Here is an 18,648-nt window from a genome sequence, read left to right on the forward strand (position 1 = left end):
TAGCCCACACTGGTCACGATCTTGTGATCCTCCTTCCTCAGCCTCTTGGGTACTGGGATTACAAGCATCCACTATCATATCCAGATCTAGTGAGTGTCTTTCTTCACAGATTCTGGAGCACAAATGCACACACACACACACACACACACACACACACACACACACACGCACGCACGCACGCACGCACGCACGCATGTATGTACATAGGTACGCACTCACGTACTCCTTACCTGAAAGGTGTCATGTCTAAATCTTTACTGTGGGACTGAATTGTATTTCAGAATTGAGCAAATATTTTGGACTTGTATTTGAGTAACCATAGAGAAGTTTCTCGTTAGTGAGATGAATAGAAAATGGATAAAGAATGAATGAAAACAGCAGGTACTGAATGAGTTAAGAAGTGGAGAAAGAGGAAAGAACTTAACTGAAGGTCAAGAAAGAGACAAAAATTAACTTTAAGATGGGGAATTGTTAACAGCTTTCCACTTCTCACACACACACACACACACACACACACACACACACACACACACACACACCTAAAAACAGAAGAATGCAAGAGAAAAGATTTATGTCATAAAAAAGAAAATTCACTAATGGTATATTTTACAATGGAAATATTTTTATGGGAAAAATTGATTTATTAGAGAGACAACATGTAATAGTAGTATAGTAGGAATTTATTGCAATGAAAGTATTTTTACAAAGTACTGACCTGCAGAGCCTGCTCAGAGATGCTGCCACTTCTAGATGAAATCCCACTGAAAGCATTGATAAGGCCAGTTATGTCTTTGTTGGCATAAAAGCGAAGCCCTCCTACAGGGGAGTTTTAAATGGTAAAATCAAATGTCCTTTCAGTGATATATTTTAAAATCCACTTGACATTTCCTTCTTATTATTAAATTAAAAATTACATTTGTTTTAGTGTGTGTGCACGCATGCCAGTGTGAGTGTGCATCGTGTCTGTGCATTTTCGCGTGCATGCGTGGAAGTTCGAGGACAGCTTGTTGGAGTTGCTTCTCTCCCTCCACCCTGTTGTTGAACTCCGAGTTTGGAGGTGAACACCTTTACTCCCTGAGCTGTCTCATTGGCCTGTATGAACTAACACGCTACAAAACATGAGTTTCTAAGAATCTCATGGATGTTGAGCGCCTCTCTGAAGTTATTGCAAACTTATATTAACCAAAATTGTATTCAAAAAGGTAAGATAAAGATAAATGGGAAATGTAAGAATAAGGCAAATTTCATTCTTTTATGTGAGCTAATTGTCAAATATAAGTGCATTAGTCAAATTGGCCTAAGTGCCCAATGGTTTTATAAAAAGTGAGTCTTACGTTTGCTCCTGAGAACCAGATGCTTATTTCTTATTTGGGTCAAAATACTCCTAGACAATTAGAGGATGACAGTTTGTAATAGAGTAAACATAGGCAAAATGCAGAAAATAATTGATGTGAGTGAAAGAGAGATTTCTTGGGTATGAAGAGTTAGGAAAGAATAGATTCCAAGGAGCAAGAATTAGACTAGTGACTGCCAGAGACACACCAATCCGTGCATAGTAACTAAACTAATAAATGCCACAAAGGCCAACTGGGAGGTTCTCAAAGTAACCCAGGCAGGAAATTGTGAGTGCTGGGGTAGGGTGTGACAGGGAAATAGCTTCCCAGTTTAGGAACATCTGTCCAAACTCTGTTCCAAAGATGTACCTGTCATGGTTGACAGGCTCTCCAGTTCTCGGGCAGCGGAAGGCCCCAGAGCGATGGTGTGGATGACGGCACCACTGCTTTTGACCTCCTCAAAGCATGAACTTATCTGGTCATCTTCCCCATCTGTCAGCAATATGATCTCAGAGCCGGAAGTCCTCTGGTTACTGGAGGTAATTGCCTGTGAAAAGCAGTGTGTTAATTACAGAGTGTTATTTCAGAATAAATTTAAGAACACACATTTTTTACATTCTCTTTCTGAGTTGATACATGGAAATGAGTAGAACATTAGACTTCTCAGTACTTTTAGTCCTCTAAATATACACATTTTGGCTACTTAGTTGAGGTAGAACAAATCTATGACAGTTGCTGGCATATAGTAGCTACTTAATAAATATAGGCTGCTGTTCTCACTCCACTGAATACTTGATGAAGACACGAGACTCCCAGACAGTTGTAGAAGGCTTCAGACTGAATGGCATTTGCAAAATCAGGACCAAAGTTGGGTGAGCAAGATTGAATTATTTGTTATGTGACTTTTTAATGTATTTTATTTAGTTACTATTAAAAAATTTATGATTTTCTAAAAACAAAACTAAACCAACTTTGGCTTATCATGAAGGAAGAAGTTGATAAATTTTCCATTATAATTGGTTTTCATAATTTTCTGACTTCTACCAAGAATATTAGTTAAGAGTCTAGGTGGTGTTAGGTACCTTGGTTTTAGTTACCTTGAGAATAAATTCTATTTTTTTAAACATGAATTATTGTATTTAGTCTTTTCTGAGACTTGCCCAAACACCGCCCCCCCACATACACACACCACACCACATGTTATAGATTGTTAGTGTAATGATCAAGTTTATAGACTCCAGAAATCAGGTTTTGAATCCTAGACTTGGCAATTGTTTTATGATCTCGAGGTAGATTTTATTATTCTAAAGTTCAGCTTCTTTTCATGCAGAATGGTCATAGCAATATTACCCAACTCCTAAAATAAGGATATGAGAGCATGCATCTAAAGCACTTAGTACAGACATTAATGTAGTATATAGTCAACACATAGCTACATTTTAATGATTCTGAAAGTGATACACTTACATATTTATAAGATTTCATTAAGTAAAAGATGTTTATAATACTGAATGTAGTTTGCCACCATCTGTTCAGCAATAAACTTTGTGACCAAAATGTAAGATATAATAAAATTTACTAAGGAAAACACATACACCAATTTATACAATCATTTCAGTATGTTTCTAATATATAGTACTCATATTTTAGAACCCAAAAGACATATGATAATTATTTTCACAATAACAACCCTTTTGTAAACATTTATTTATCTTACCTATGTGCCACATTTAAATGAGCTAAACAACATTAATTCCCATATTGTTTGGGTTCAGGAAACAGATTTTCAATATTGAGTTATGTTCCCAAGATCTTTTAGATAATTCACAGTAGAGTGAGCATCGCAGGTTTTTAAAGCCAATCTCTTTTTTGACAAATGGGAGCCACAAAGGAAGTTAAGAGAGACGTGAGCTAATGGTCTGCACAGAGCAGCAGTAATGACTTCCAAGTGGAGGAAACAACCTTCTGTTTCAGTGACTCCAGACACGAGCATCAATACACTAGCGTGGAGCCTGACAGGACGAAGACTAGATGAACACCACAACCTCTGAGCACACTGGTCAAAAGGAACTCCGCATTTTTAAGTTACAATCATGATTTATTTTTTATCCACCTATGCTCATTGCATATTTCATGCGGAGCTACCTCTCTCTGGATTTTTAAATGTAATTTAAATTAACGTGTTAATGACTTTTATCCATACTATAAAGTTGTCACTGACTTTTCTCTGCCCATGGCATTATCTTCCATGCATAGACACTCAAGTGTGAGAGTCCAGAGAAATGTGTAGCTCCTCAGTGAAGTTTTGATGATCGTTTGCCCAAGGAGATTTCACTCATCCACTTTCCAGTGCCACTTGGCATCTCAAGATTTTATCAATGGAACAACTGGACACTGAGAGGCTGTGGCTGTAATTAATAGGTGGTGAAGCTACTTTTTTTTTTTTTTTTCCTTCCAGAAATGCTTTGACTCATCCAGATCAGAATGTTATTAAATGCTGGAACTCTGAGTCCATGACCCGTGTTCAAAGCTAAATGAACAGGATGGAAAGCAGTAAGTAAATGGCAAGTTGTATTAAATTTAAAAGATTACCTGAAATCCTTCTTTAATTCCATTGCAAATTGAAGTTCCACCCGAAGCTTGTTGTGGGAGATTCGCAGTGATCCTTAGGTAGTTATTGCTGTTAGTTATTTCCATTAGATAATTTTGGATTTTGGCATGCTCGTCAAATGTGACTAATCCAACCAAAGATTTCTTTTCAACAATTTGAGTTAAATAAAGTTCTGCAGCTTGATTCATTCGAATAAGACGGTCTTCCTGTAAGAAAAGGATGAATGAACAACTGCAGAGTCTCTAAATCTTGACAGGTTAATGAAAGTCGTCCGTGGGCCATAGAACATGGTAATAGTTAATGGACTTTAAAAAAAAATTTAACTCTCATATTTTTAAGAAGTTTAAAATGTTTAAACATCAGTTGTTATGGCTGTGAAAGCCTTCAAAGTCTATGCCGTTTTATGCAACAGTTATCAATTTGGAAGTTTCAGCTGAGGAAATGATTTTTAAAATGATAAGAAGGTGCTCATTGGAATGTGCTCATGGGACCTCTATATTCTGCCTTCCCCCAAGTCCAGGAAATATGGCAGGAGAGGAGGTGGGAAGAAAGTAAGAGCTGGAGCCAGTCCTCTGGATATGACGTGGCCATCGCACTCATGAGCTCACATCGGCTGACAAGGTCAGGTCCATCAGCATTTCAGTATGGGTGGGGGAGGGCTCATGAGGAGCTATGGGGGCTGTTGGGGAAGGGGGTTCATATTTCTTCACAGGTAGCCACTGATAAATTGCCTATGTTTTCTATATTCAGTGAGTTATTACTATAACACTCATCAAAGTGGTAGGGATATTTGTCGAGATGGAGAGAGAAGGGACAAGACAGGGTGGTGGGGTGAATATGTTCAAAATATATTACATACATTATGAAATAATGACAAAAATATTTTACAATTTGCGTCATGGGAATGGGCCTACATGCTTGCAGTCCAAGCACCTGGGAGCCTGAGGCAGAATGAATGACACAAGATTGAGACCCATCCTGGTGACACAGCCAACAGAAGGCCACCTATGGCTCCCAGCATGACTGTGTCTCAAAAACAAAGAAACAAAAAACCCAAATTATTTAGTGTCCCACTGCTTGCCTCGCATGTAAAAGGCCCTGGGTTCAATTCTCAGCAACACACACACACACACACACACACACACCCCACACAATTTTTTTCATACCATTTTATGAGGAGTAGTGCTTTTGATATATTCCATAAAAGTTGGATTACAAAATATCTAAAATGTAACAGTTTTGTAGAGGAAAGGCAAATAGAGTAGTAAAAATAAAACTGGAATGATACATGGAATGATGAGATTGTAGATGTTTCTTTTTGTTGTATTTTTTCTAGGAAGAACTGACAGTTAAGGAGTAAAAATGACCAATAATCTAATGAACAATAAAACAAGAATTTCTTTTTTTTTAAACTTAGTCTAGATACTTATTTAGATAAAATCATTGGGCAGATATTTATTTGAACATTAATCTTTATATATTTGAATATGAATATTTATGTTGGTTTACTAGAACTAAATCTAAGAATAAATTATAGTTCTATATTTAACTTAAATACTTAATTTGAAAAAGTCAGCAAAAAGTGTCTTACGTTTTTCATGCTTCCAGATTTATCTAGCACCAAGCAGACTACCCGCTGTTTGGACTTCAGGAGTGAAAATGCAGGTCTGGGCGGGGCTTCTCTTCCTATCATGGGAGAGGAATTCTGAAAATCAGCAGACTTCTTGATTACGTCCCACGTGCTTCTGTAATTGCACATTTTGTTTTGTAGGTTTGGAGCTTCTTTATTGTGGGTTTTTTCTGTGCAAAATTCAACCACCTGAAAAAAAAATCAATCCAAACACAATATTGTAAAAACTTGTAAGGGATCACCTTCTTTTCCAAATATGAAGTTAGCTACCTTGTACATCCTGAACATGATGTGTCTCATGACAAGAGTCACTTTGTGGCTGGGCGGTGGTGGCGCATGCCTTTAATCCCAGCACTTGGGAGGCAGAGCCAGGCGGATCTCTGTGAGTTCGAGGCCAGCCTGGTCTACAGAGTGAGATTCAGGACAGGCACGAAAACTACACAGAGAAACCCTGTCTCGAAAAGAGTCACTTTGTAATAGTGTTTTGCCATCCATTTTACAAGCCCTGAGTGGGAGCGAGGCGAAGCTGATGGACAGCGCATGCTCCTGGGAGGTTCTTTAGGCACAGTCAAATTGCGTAGGTGAAGCATGATGGCAGCTCACACAGCTCCTTGAATTAGCTTCCAGCTTTCTCTTCTAGAGTTTTGAGGATCTCACATCTTGAATTAAGTTTAAGAAGAAAGGGTTATGTAAGGCTCGTGCTAATTTCTAACAGTCCCCAAAAATGGTACAGGAGAAATGTATGTCTTTTTGTCCACACTCCATCTCTCCATAGTGGGCCCAGAAACTTGAGGACAGCTACTAACAACCTCTCTCATTATCAGTGCTTATGAATTCTGACACATAAAACAGTATACCAGAAAAATTAATAAAAGTTCAGGGAGAAAATTAGGAAACATACTTCTTTCTCTGAGTATTGAATCTAATCACTCTGCCAGTGGATGTTTTTATTACTATAACTTTGAAAGCCTCCAGGTTTTGAAAACCTGGAGAAAGAAGGACAAGTGTCATCATAAATTAGCACAGTGTCCAGGAAGGGAACATTCTACAATAATCTCTCGGAAGTGGTTTTTAACAGTTATTTCGTTATTTTAGTCCCCCCATCCAACACCATGTCTGCGGATCGAAGCTCAGAGTCAGAACGAGCTTGTTACATCTAACTATCTCACATTTACATTGTAAGAGTGTGCTTTGTTTCTGACATGGCTTGGATTCAAATCTCCCAAGTGGGGCAATATTTTGGATAGGAGGAAAACATGGATGCAAACAAACAGTGCTTCACACCACTTCCAGGTGGGAGGAGATGCTTGTCACACCAGGCGCCGCTTCCTCCTACCTCTCCCATTGCCACTGAGTCAAGCTTCGTGGGTACCTGTCTCTTGTCTCGCCCCATTCCCCCTTGTGTTCAGCCTGGATCCTTCACTTCTATCACAGAACTTCTTGTCCCTAGAATGGCAGAAATTTCCCCGGAGTGTCCATTCACCCGAGTGGTATTTAGAAAATAAGAGAAGACAAATTCCTCCTTTTACTTCCTTGGCGCTGTCTGCCTGAGATGTTCTGGTGAACAGTAAAGCCTTTGCTGACTATGGACAGTGCTCAGCTTGGGCAGCCACGTGGCACCTGTGCTGCACATACACTGGTTTTTGTCAGGTTTGTTTTTTTTGCATATAATTCTTTTCATCTTCCTGCTGTGGTAGTTTATACTTACCTCTTCAAACCCTAGTTTAAAAAACATCCCTTGGATCTATTCAGAGGGCCTGATCCAGTTGGGGGCCCCTTAGCCTTTGGTTCATAGTTCATGTGTTTCCATTCGTTTGGCTATTTGTCCCTGTGCTTTATCCAACCTTGGTCTCAACAATTCTCGCTCATATAAACCCTCCTCTTTCTCACTAATTAGACTCCCGGAGCTCCCCCCGGGGCCTAGCCGTGGATCTCTGCATCCAGATTCCTCAGTTTTGGATGGGGTTTCTCGCATGACTACTAGGGTGTTTGGCCATCCCATCACCAGAGTAGGCCAGTTGTCTCTCGACCATTGCCAGCCGTCTATTGTGGGCCAAACATCCTAATTGTCATGCTAGAAACCCCATCCAGTGACTGAGGAATCTGGATGAAGAGATCCACAGTCAGGCCCCAGGTGGAGCTCCAGGAGTCCAGTTGTTGAGAAAGAGGAGGGTTTGTATGAGAGAGAATTGTTGAGACCAAGGTTGGAAAAAGCACAGGGACAAATATACAAATGAAAGGAAACACATGAACTATGAACCAATAGCTGAGGAGCCCCCAACTGGATCAGGCCTCCGGATAAATAAGACAGTTGATTAGCTTGATCTGCTTGGGAGGCATCCAGGCAGTGGGACCGGGTCCTGTCCTCAGTGCATGAACTGGCAGTTTGGAACCTGGGGCTTATACAGGGACACTTGGCTCAGCCTGGGAGGAGGGGACTGGACCTGCCTGGACTGAATCTACCAGGTTGAACTCAATCCTCGGGGGAGTCTTTGCCCTGGAGGAGATGGGAATGGGGAGTGGGCAGGGGGGAAGGCGGGGGTGGGGTGGTGGTGGGGGGTGGTGGTGGTGGTGGGTGGGGTGGGGTTGGAAGTTGGGGGTTTGGGGGGTGGGAGGGGGGAGAACAAGGGAATCCATGGCTGATATGTAAAATTAAATTTAATAAATAAATTTAAAAAATGAAAAAAAAGAAAATGTAAAAAAACAAACAAATCAACAACAACAACAACAAAACAAAACAAAACAAAATCCCTTGGGAAGTCCTTGCTTCCAAGCAAGTACTAAGCAGGCCCATCCATGCTTTGCTTCCCCGATCTTAGGAGACTGGCTACTTTCAGGGTGGTGTGGCCACAGACAGAAGCCACTGTCTGGCTTTCAGAAACACCGGCGTTAGCTCTATATCTCTTCCTACTTCATATTAAAAATTTCCCTTGGATCTCTGCATCCAGATCCCTCAGTCATTGGATGGGGTTTCTAGCACGACAGTTAGGGTGTTTGGCCATCCCATCACCAGAGTAGGTCAGTTCTGGCTGTCTCTCGACCATTGCCAGCAGTCTATTGTGGGGTCATCTTTGTGGATTTCTGTGGACCTCTCTAGCACTTTGCTTCTTTCTATTCTCATGTGGTCTTCATTTACCATGGTCTCCTATTCCTTGTTCTCCCTCTCTGTTCTTGATCCAGCTGGGATCTCCCACTCCCCCAAGCTCTCTTTCCCTCGACCCTCGCCCTTCATTACCCCCACTCATGTCCAGGCTGTTCATGTAGATCTCATCCATTTCTATGTAGAGGTTTAGTCCACTATCATCATGGTGGGATATGGTGGCATGCAGGCAGACATGGTGCTGGAAAAGGAGCTGAGGGTTCTACAATCTTGATCTGAAGGCAACAGGAAGTGATCTGGCACACTGGGCAAGGCTTAAGCATATATGAGACCTCAGAGCCCACCTCCATGGTGACACACTTCCTCCAACCTACTCCAGCTAGACCATATCTACTCCAGCAAAGCCACACCTCCTAATAGTGCTACTCTCTATGCGCTTATGGGGGCCAATTACATTCAAGCTACCACAACTCCTGATAGTCAAGTGCCTTGGTGGTGTATGATGAGGAACAGGAAGTGCATGTTCTGAACATCCCCATGAGTCACATGATTTCTCATCTGTTTGGATATTGAATAATTTTGTTGTTCCAGTTTCAGCTGAGAAGTTCCTCAGTCATGAAGCACATCCACTTAAATTTGGGAAGTGTATGGAGAAGTAAGAGGAGCCAGGAGAGATGGCTTGGTAGTTAAAAAAAATTGGCTGCTCTTGCAGAGGACCTGGGTTCAATTCCCAGCACCCACATGATAATTCACAACTCTCTGTAACTATAGGTCCAAGGCCTCTTCTTGCATCTGTGGGCATCAGGCACAAGCATGATACAGAGATACATTTGGGCAAAACACCTGTTCACATAGAATGAATTTTAAAAGAAAATTTCCAATCAGTATTTCTACTTGGATTTTCTTCATTCCCTAGGCTCCATAAGAATTTTCAATTCCATTAGAACCTATAGATCGTTATAAACCCTTGCCTTGTAAATATTTTGTTGCTAGTAATTTGTTTCTTTTAATTAACTGAACTTGCACTTTGGAGATATATTATTTTTACTAGTTGTTTTGAATACTTTCATAAGTTTCATGTTTTAAAATGTATTTTTACCCATAGAGAAACTTTTAACAGCAAATAAATAACAGTAAATACATGGTCTTCCTGGTAGTAGAAAACATATGTGAACTAGCCTTCTAACAAGAGATTAATACGCAGAATTTATGTTATATGAGGGAATAGCTGAGCAGCAAAGTCCACAAATAATCTGACTGAAAACCAGCAGATGACATGAATAGACATTCTGAAGAAAAGATATACTGTACATATTTTATAATATGTTTATAAACATATTATAAATGTTTTATAATTTTTTGGTAAGCTTTAGTGAGAAGAAAATGGAAATCTTAGAATGTGGAAAGCTCCATTTTAGATTAGAAGAGTAACATGAATAACATCCAGGGAAGAAGTAAAAACACGGTTGTTACTCTAGACACAAGATCAACAGACAATTGAAGAGGTACTCTATGATGGTATCATGTGGTTCCATTGGGAAGGGCACCCTGCTACATATGAACCCGAGACACAGGTTAGTAAGAAAGAGCAGGAAAATTCACAGACACATCATGACATGGCCTGGAGAAAATGGCCTTGAATCAAACCTAAGAGTAATTTCCTTTCACTCTGTATGTACACATACCATCAGGAGAAATCCAGTTTCTATAGTTAATTTCCCTCCAAGGATTCTTTTTTCCCCCCAGAAAATAAATAGGAAGCACTTACAGAATTGAGATTTTGCATGAACATTATGGAGTCCCTGGCAGTCTGACGTTTATTTGGGATAAATTCACACTTGGCTTCATACAGCCCTGTCCTTGAGTCACGTCGGCATCGCCTTGTCACACAGCTGCCCCTCTGACATTCCTTGACCACATTTGTGCCATCAATGCTGGTGGAGCATCTAGGACAGAAGGATTAAATCACTGTGGTGGTTCTCTGTGTTGCACTCGGGGCTTGTGCATGCCAGCCCAGCCCTCTGCCACATCGCTAATGCCTCAGTCCCCACCTTTTTTAATGCCTCTAATTTCAGTCCTAAAGGTCAAACCTGGTCAAATCAACACCCTAAAATCTGTCAGTGGCAACTGTTATTGGACATCACATACCACCAACTCCATTTTGACAAGAGTAGATACAGGGCTTAACCCATCCTTACCATGGATTTCAATGGAGTCAGCATTTTTCAGCCTTTATTGTTATCTTTTAATGTTTGTGTATTCTCAGTCATTCCATTCACCTCCTTTGAGACAGAGTCTCTCCTTGGCCTGGAACTCACCAGTCAGGCTAGATTGACCGGCCAGCAAGTCCCAGGATCTTCCTTTCTCTCCCTCCCCAGTGCTGGGATTATAGACATGCATCACCATGCCAGCATTCCTGTGTGAGTTCTGGGGTCATTCTTAGTTTCTCATGCTTGTAAAGCAAGTGCTTCCTAGTCTGAGCCAGATTCCCTGCTGAGAGCGGCACTTTTGGTTCACATTCTTTAAGCAGTCATTGCTTACTAATGTGATCAATAAATCTATTGTCTTGGTTACATCGAGTTAAAAAAGAGATACTGTGAGGATTAAATGAACTCAGATTTACAGAAGAACTGTTTGTTGGTGGAGTGAGGTGAGTCAAATTTATGGTTAAAACTCTTTGATTTTATTGTATTCTTCACTTTTCATCTTGAGCTGCACTGAAGGAGGAAGCACAGGTAATGAGTTCAAACCATTTGGACTCCATGAGAAAGGTAATTGTCAAGTCCCTGGCAGGGCGTGGCAAGAGGCAGCAGAACAGGACAAAAGGATTCTAGAGAGCTTCCATTTATAGGAAGAATTTCTTCCCATTTTAAACTTTGTGATATTAGTTTTTATTTCAAGGATAATGCAGATGGCAGTTAATATCTCCCAAGAGAGTTAGCTTTAGGGCTAGCCCCAAAGTTGAACTTACATAAGATGGCACTCGGTTTCTGGTATGCTATAGGAGCTCAGTAACACATCTCTTTTCATGATTAGATATAAGGAGACTCACTGATTATTCCTTAGTTTATAAAGCATTTATTACTTGATAATTCTTTGTTTAGTTTTGACTTTGTGCCAGGCTCAGTACTAGGAGACTGAAAAAAGGACACAGTCCTCAAGGATCTTAAAGTCTATTGAGAGAACAACTTCTCCTGCACAACCAGGGCTGGCTGGTAGAAGTGTGAGAGAGGCCCACACATGCTGCCTGGGGGCTTTTCCCAGCATTCCCCATCAAACCTCCAATGAGAGGAGCAGAAAGATCCTGAGATAGTTTTGTGTTGGGAACGTGGGGGTCGGAGAGAGCACTGAGACCAGCCCAGCCTGTGTGCTGGCTCCAGGCAGCTCCACAGACCGCACACCACCAAGAGGAGAGGAGGAAGTGTCTTCTAGAACGCCACTTCATCTGACACACGTTCTTTCCAAAGACTGACTGACTGCCTCCTGACATCCGTTTCCTTTTTTCTCACTACTTTTTCAACATTCTGTTTGTTACTTTCAGTTTGAAGGCTTAAACACTCTACAAGTTTATACATAGAGTTTGGTTACGTTTACCCCAGAATTCCATTTCTTAAAAAAATCAACTTACTCACTCATCCCCATGAGAAATATGAGTTTTCACTAATTTAGAAGTAAAATATATTAATCACAAAGCCCTATAGCAACTTAATTGGTTTCAGTGAAGCAGATGGACCCTAAAAAGTTTTGAAACTCAAGACTAAGCGATGCATAGAGTGGAGATAGAAGTGGGTCATAAGAGAAGGCAGAGGAAGAGGAAGAAACAGATGTCACATGTCTTCTCTCTATGCAGAATTAGTGTAAAACACATGTGAAGAAATGAAGGTGTAAAACAATACTGAAGTGTATATAGGCTTGAGTGGCAATTTGTTGATGTCTGTGGGTTTACCTAGTTCATTTTTCTGCTACCAATAAATAATGCTTTTAAAATTCCAGTAAGTATTGAAATAGGTCCCAGTACCTGTCTATCTCCATCCCAAGATGGGCACACAAGGATTAGTTGGATTTGTATTAACACATGATGGTGCACCTGAATATTGTGGTGAGCTGTCTGAACCCCACTTGGGCTGCCCAGTACAGAGAGCTGAAGCCATAGGCAAGAAGATGTAGAATCAGTTTGGTTCACACTGTGATACCTTGTTGCTTCGAGAGTGTTCTTTCTGGACATGTAGAAGGGCCGATCTGTATTATACTCATCAAATACTCCCCACCGGAGATGGGCCCACTCATGAACAAAGACTCTGCCTGAAAGAGAAGATTGTCATCTATAAAGCTGTAGTTACAATATTTGAACACAGTTTCCCTTTATTTTCAGTCATTTTGTTCATTTGCAAAATTGAAATTGTTACAAACTTTAGAAATTTATACTTTTTAATAGCTCAAAAAATTCAAATATGCTAGTTACAACAAGTGACCCATTACTTATAAGTTTGGAATGCACAAATATGTGGAATGTAACTACCTTATTATCAAACAAAGGTATTACTTAATGTTTACTTTTCTTAAGGTCTTAGAAATCCACATTAATAGTGATGGTTTGCTTTTCCCCATTGGAAATAAGAAGTATAAAATATATATTTCTACCTCGGGTCCATACATAGGCAAATTATCAGTCAGTAGGAAGTTTGGAGTAAAATGTATGTACTGTCCTCTGTCTCCACATTGTCCATATTGAAGTGTGTAGGGATCATCTCCATATTTCAGATAAGGATCAGCAACTATGACATCTGCCTAAAATGCAGAAGAACAAACCCAGTCAGATTACAGGGCATTAGAAACAAGAGATTTTACAAAAAAGAACTGTTTCATCTAAACTGATAAAAGGTGGGGCCGAGTAGAGGGCTCAGTTTGTGGTGATATTTTATTTGTGCTGAAATGTGGTGATATTTTATTTGTATGTTAATAAATAAAGTTTGCCTGGAGATCAAAGAAAATAGCAAGCCATTAACACAAGTTAGGCAGGGGTAGCACATGCCCTTAATCTGATCACTTGGCAGGCAGGGTCTCTGGTGTTCAAGGATACACTAGGGAACAGCCAAGCATGGTGACACACACCTTTAATCCCAGTACCAACCATAGAGACCTGGCAGGTAGTGACAAGGAAGTGAAGTAGCTGGGCTAAGAGCCAATGAGAGGGCAGAACTGCAAGGCAATAAAGGCATGGGTAGACAGGAAGTAGCTCACTTTTTTGGAAGATGAAGAGATGGGAAGTGGAAGGTTGAGTCAGGAGGTGCCAGCCCACCATCCAGGAGCAGCTTGTAATGGCACACAGATAAAGCCAAGGAACATGTGGTGACATATAGATGAACAGAGATAGGCTGAGTTTAAGTGAAAGAGCCAGTCAGTAGTTAGCCTGAGCTAATGGCTGAGCAGTTTTAATTACTAGAAGCCTCTGTGTGTTTACTTGGGGGAGGCAAGTAGGAAAGTTGCATCCTGACTGCAGGCAGGACACAGCAAAACTTCAGCTACATCAGTGGGTTAAGTGCTTTCTGTTTATGAACAAGAACCAGAGTTCAGTCCCAACACCCACTTAAAAGCTGGGTATGGTAACCATGTCTGTGACCCAGTAGTGAGGTGGTAGAGACAGGCAGACCACTAGAGATTGTTCTCCAGTCAGTCTAGCAAAATTGATGACTTTCAGATTCAGTAACACACCCTGTCTCCAAAAAATTAAAGGTCAAAAGCAAATAGAGGAAGACACCAATATTAACCTCTACTTCTACGTGAGCATGTACACATACACACACACTCTATGTACTGTGGTTTGAATCTTAGTTGGTCTTGTAATAAAAAAACCCAGAGCCAGATATCAGGGTGAAAGCTGAGAGATCAGAGAAACAATTCAAGCCACAGCCAACCTCACTTTGCCAACCTTCAGCTGATCTTGTTTTCTCAGACTGAAAGCCTCTGAGTCCTCACTGAATCTCAGCTGAACTGCCTTTTTCTTATCTCCTCATGCCTTACCTACCTTTCTCTGCCCGTCCATGTCACTTCCTGGGATTTAAGGCACGTGTGCTTCCCAGTACTGGGATTAAGGGTGTGTGCCACCACTGCCTGACCTCTATGTCTAATCTAGTGGCTGGCTCTGTTCTCTGATTCTCAGGCAAGTTGATTAGGGTACACAATATATCACCACAACACACACACACACACACACACACACACACACACACACACACTGTATATGTATATATATAAATATACATATATATATACACATAACACATACACACACATATGCACATACATAGCATGCACACTATACACACACACACAAACACACACAGAGGCAGGTGTATATCCACACATACATATGCACAAAGTTGTGGACATGTATACAAACATAGTTCACACACATGTATACACACATATACAAACAACAAAAGAAAATTATATTACTAATTACTCACTTTATGATTAATCATTATCAAACTTTTTAAATATTCATTTGGAAAAGGCACAAGAAACAATTTAGGGGCTGGATGTGACACTTACTTTGTCATATGATTCTCGTTTTGGTGTTAAGTACTCAGATTTTGACTTCCAGGTCATCGGGACTAAAATGCTTACTTCCCTGAAATAAAATCTTCCTTTGCTGGCTTCGAACAGGTAAGTAGAGGCTTCAGTTACCATTTCCTGATGAAATGAAAAGTGCATTGTGGTAAGAAATTCAAAATAAAGTAGACATGAGTATCTGTAAACAAACCAGAAGAAACAAATGAGGACTCCTCTTCCTCAAACATGTTTGCACAGGGTAACTGAAGAAATGGGATACATTTACTGAATCTCTCCAATTTATCAACTCACTTCCATATGCCCAAAGTAAACTCTGATTGTCACTTGCCCAGCCCTCCAGTTGGCAGTTACGGTGGGGATGGGAATGAAGTCTCAGGGTGAAGTATGAAAGTGATTATGATCAGAAGTCTGAAGACAAGTTTATTTAAGCAGTTTTCTTAAAATTGGGTTGTTTAAACAAACTGGGAGATTAAGGTCTGGTAACATTTGTATTTGATGTTAATTAGAATTGTTTTTGTTTCATTTGTAGTAATCACCTAAGTAGAGTGTATACATAAAAGACCAGACTATAAAAACATAGTTTTTGAAAGCTTCATATACAAATATGAATCCATATAACTCCCCTCCTTAATACCCCATCTCCTCCCATAACCTCCATTCTCCTTATCAAATTCATGACCTCATCTTTAATTATCATTGTTACATATATGTATACATTTCTACATATACATCTGTATATATAGCCTACTGAGTCATTCTAGCATTGCCCAAGTGCTAATAATAAAGATAAATAAGACTGATTTTTTTCAGCTTGCTACTTGCTATGATCTGACAAACCAATCCATTTATAGAGGAATAAAACCCTGTGATCCTAACCATATGGAGATTTTGAGAGGATCTAAGAACATATTACACAAATGGTTTTATTATACAAATGCAATTAGAAATAAATAAACGTCAAACATGTCTAAGGTTTTCTTTAAGGTAAGATAGAGAAGAATTTTAGGTTTTCCAAAGTTGAGCATGTGGGAGCAACTGGAGAAATGTGTCAGACAATAAACTGCTAGAGTTTAAGTGTACATTTGCTGTATAGATTTTGTAAAAGCAACATCATTAAGATAAAATATGAGAACATTTCTCCACTTGATCTAAAGTCTATTATCTTAAGTTTAGTTAATAACTTATTAAGAACTTGAACAGTAGTTGTAATGTATAATAAAAATACAAAGCTAAACATCTTGACTTGTAGATTATACTGCAGACATGATAAATGCAGTCAAAGCAGTTTTGGGAGAGTATAACTCTCTCTCTTTCTCTCTGTGTTTAAATACCTAGGTAAAAAGAATTACTGACGTGCTAATACACAGATAATGAAACCCTTCTTACCATTATTCTTTGGATGAGTCTTTCATCTTCTGGCACACTGGGGTTAATTGCAATGACCACACCCTCATATCCATTGTTGTTCAGATGGACCATGGAGCTTTTCACCTCCTGCAAGAGATGCAGGCTGAGGAACAGAAGGACCTTCAGACCTGGCACCATGTTTGCACATGCTAAGTGAGGAAGCTACGAAAGGAGGGTTTTTATGTGTCTGCTTCACTCAGGAATTTGGATCAAGACCAGAATATTTACATGTATTTGGTAGAGAGAAATGCTGATATCTCTTGGTGACTTTCCTTATCCAGTCTAAAGACTTAGTTGTTAAGTGATGTGGGTATTGTGGTGAATACATTTATTGTAGTTTCTAAAACAATAGACAGTGTGGAGCTGCTACAAAATTTTGTGAGTTAAGTTCTGTTTGCATGAGTGTATTTAGTACAACTGTAAGTCTCCCAGTGGTTAAGTGGGGATGATGAGTCCCTGAACCTGCCAAAGACTACTAGAAAAACCGGTACTGGGAGGGAAGCCATGGCTTTTTGGCATGTTCCTATCTCCAACTGTTGACAATATCCCACTTTGCCAGCTCAGGCTTGCTGCAGCCTTTCCTGTAAAAACTTCCCATGTTATCTGGAGCATTTTAGTGTTTTTTCAGCTTCCCTGAGTCATTGTAATTTTTTTGAAAGGTTCTACATTTTATTATTGGAAAAACCACACCACCAATTGAAACATGACCAAGTCTCCAGGTTAAAAATGGTCACCTCCATCTGGGAGGATTGATCAATGAGCATGATCCGGTGTAAACCCTTAGTATTGCCATTGTGTGAATCCTTACAGACCCAGCTTCATTTTCCAGTGTCTTCTCTTGGAGTCATACCTGATTTTGTTACCAGTTTTCATCTGAATCCATTGAGGAATAGAACGATTTTGCTTTTGTTTCTTGGCTGGGAATTGCTTGTGTCTGAAAGTCTTCTGAGCAGACATGGCAAGAAATCGAGTGAAGTGTAGGGAACACGATGGTGGAGGAAAGAAGAGCTTGCTATTGTATTCTATCTCTGTTGATTGACTCAGTTTTACCACCAACATAATGTATCTTCTTATTAGATTTTCGATTCTCTTGTTAAGCAAGAGATTGTTTCTCTGAGTTTAACTTCTCCCCCAGGCTCAGTTTCTCTATTTAGAACAAGAACACGGGTGTCTTCTAAAAAGAATGCTGTGAAGATTAAATGGAATAGCATGTGAAACTGGGTTTGGTGCCATATACTGTTGGGTTACAGATGGGGTAAACCCTGTATCTTAGAGCCAGGAACAACAGGAAGAAAAAAGATGAGTATCCCAGGACTATCTATCCACTATCAAGTGGTCATCCCTGAAATCATATAAGTAACACCTAATGGACCAAGCAGATTATATTATATATCTAGATATGTGTATATATATATTAATAACAAAGGAAAAAAGCCATGATGTTGAGAGGGAGCAAGGACTACATTTAATTAAAAATATATTTATATATAAAGAAAAAGAAACATGTATATAAAATCAGTTTTTGTAAGTTTTGTGCAAAGTCCTGATCACAGCAATAAATATTTGTTGGTTGTTTTTACTCATTCCTCTTTATTATTGTGAAAAAGGATGAGTGTTTCTTTGTGTCCTGTGCCCCATGCCAGCGATCTGCTCTTCAGCATTATAGAACTGAATAATGTAGGCATTGGCTCCAAAGAACTTGGAGACTTGTTATGTGGGTTGGATTGGAATACAATAAGAAATGAAAAATGGAGCAAGCAAACTTCAATAAAGGAATTATATTACACCACTTGGGAGCCCAGGAGTGGAAAAGTTTTCAGAATGAAGGGAATCAGAAAGCCTTTGGAGGAGGCCATTCTTTAGAAAACAGAAGTGTGGAGAAGTTCATTTGCCCCAAGGAAGTCTCAGAAGTGTGGTATTGTATTTCCCCAAATATTGTGCATGCTAATAAACTTATCTGGGGTCAGAGACAGAGCAGCCACAATATTAAACA

At 39.8% G+C, this 18,648-nt stretch overlaps 3 protein-coding genes across 3 annotated transcripts in view; 1 reads left to right on the forward strand and 2 right to left on the reverse strand.

Annotated features, from left to right (window-relative positions):
• Positions 1-4,627, forward strand: part of LOC119088232 (translation initiation factor IF-2-like) — a 26,485-nt gene extending 21,858 nt beyond the window's left edge. The window contains exons 2-3 of the mRNA XM_037207157.1: positions 3,793-3,887; positions 4,461-4,627. The gene's annotated coding sequence lies outside the window, so the exon portion shown is untranslated. The remainder of the gene's footprint in view (positions 1-3,792; positions 3,888-4,460) is intronic.
• Positions 1-16,818, reverse strand: part of LOC114686561 (calcium-activated chloride channel regulator 3A-1-like) — a 23,664-nt gene extending 6,846 nt beyond the window's left edge. The window contains 9 exon segments of the mRNA XM_028861229.2: positions 716-816; positions 1,704-1,881; positions 3,927-4,151; positions 5,537-5,764; positions 10,444-10,621; positions 12,869-13,005; positions 13,317-13,463; positions 15,228-15,368; positions 16,635-16,818. Coding sequence (XP_028717062.1) covers positions 716-816; positions 1,704-1,881; positions 3,927-4,151; positions 5,537-5,764; positions 10,444-10,621; positions 12,869-13,005; positions 13,317-13,463; positions 15,228-15,368; positions 16,635-16,793 — 1,494 coding nt within the window. The 5' untranslated portion in view covers positions 16,794-16,818.
• Positions 16,819-17,304: 486 nt separating this feature from the next.
• LOC114686560 (putative 60S ribosomal protein L39-like 5) lies at positions 17,305-18,108 on the reverse strand. Its single transcript, XM_028861228.2, has one exon. The coding sequence runs from the start codon at positions 17,712-17,714 to the stop codon at positions 17,460-17,462; it is 255 nt and encodes an 84-aa protein (XP_028717061.1). The 5' UTR covers positions 17,715-18,108; the 3' UTR covers positions 17,305-17,459.
• Between the last annotated feature and the right edge of the window lie 540 nt (positions 18,109-18,648).

Source organism: Peromyscus leucopus, chromosome 6, assembly GCF_004664715.2.
Source record: "Peromyscus leucopus breed LL Stock chromosome 6, UCI_PerLeu_2.1, whole genome shotgun sequence".
NCBI lineage: Eukaryota > Metazoa > Chordata > Mammalia > Rodentia > Cricetidae > Peromyscus > Peromyscus leucopus.

Excerpts from the sequence above, each read along its gene's own strand:
- LOC114686560 (XM_028861228.2), bottom strand. The coding sequence starts at position 17,714 with ATGTTGGTGGTAAAACTGAGTCAATCAACAGAGATAGAATACAATAGC.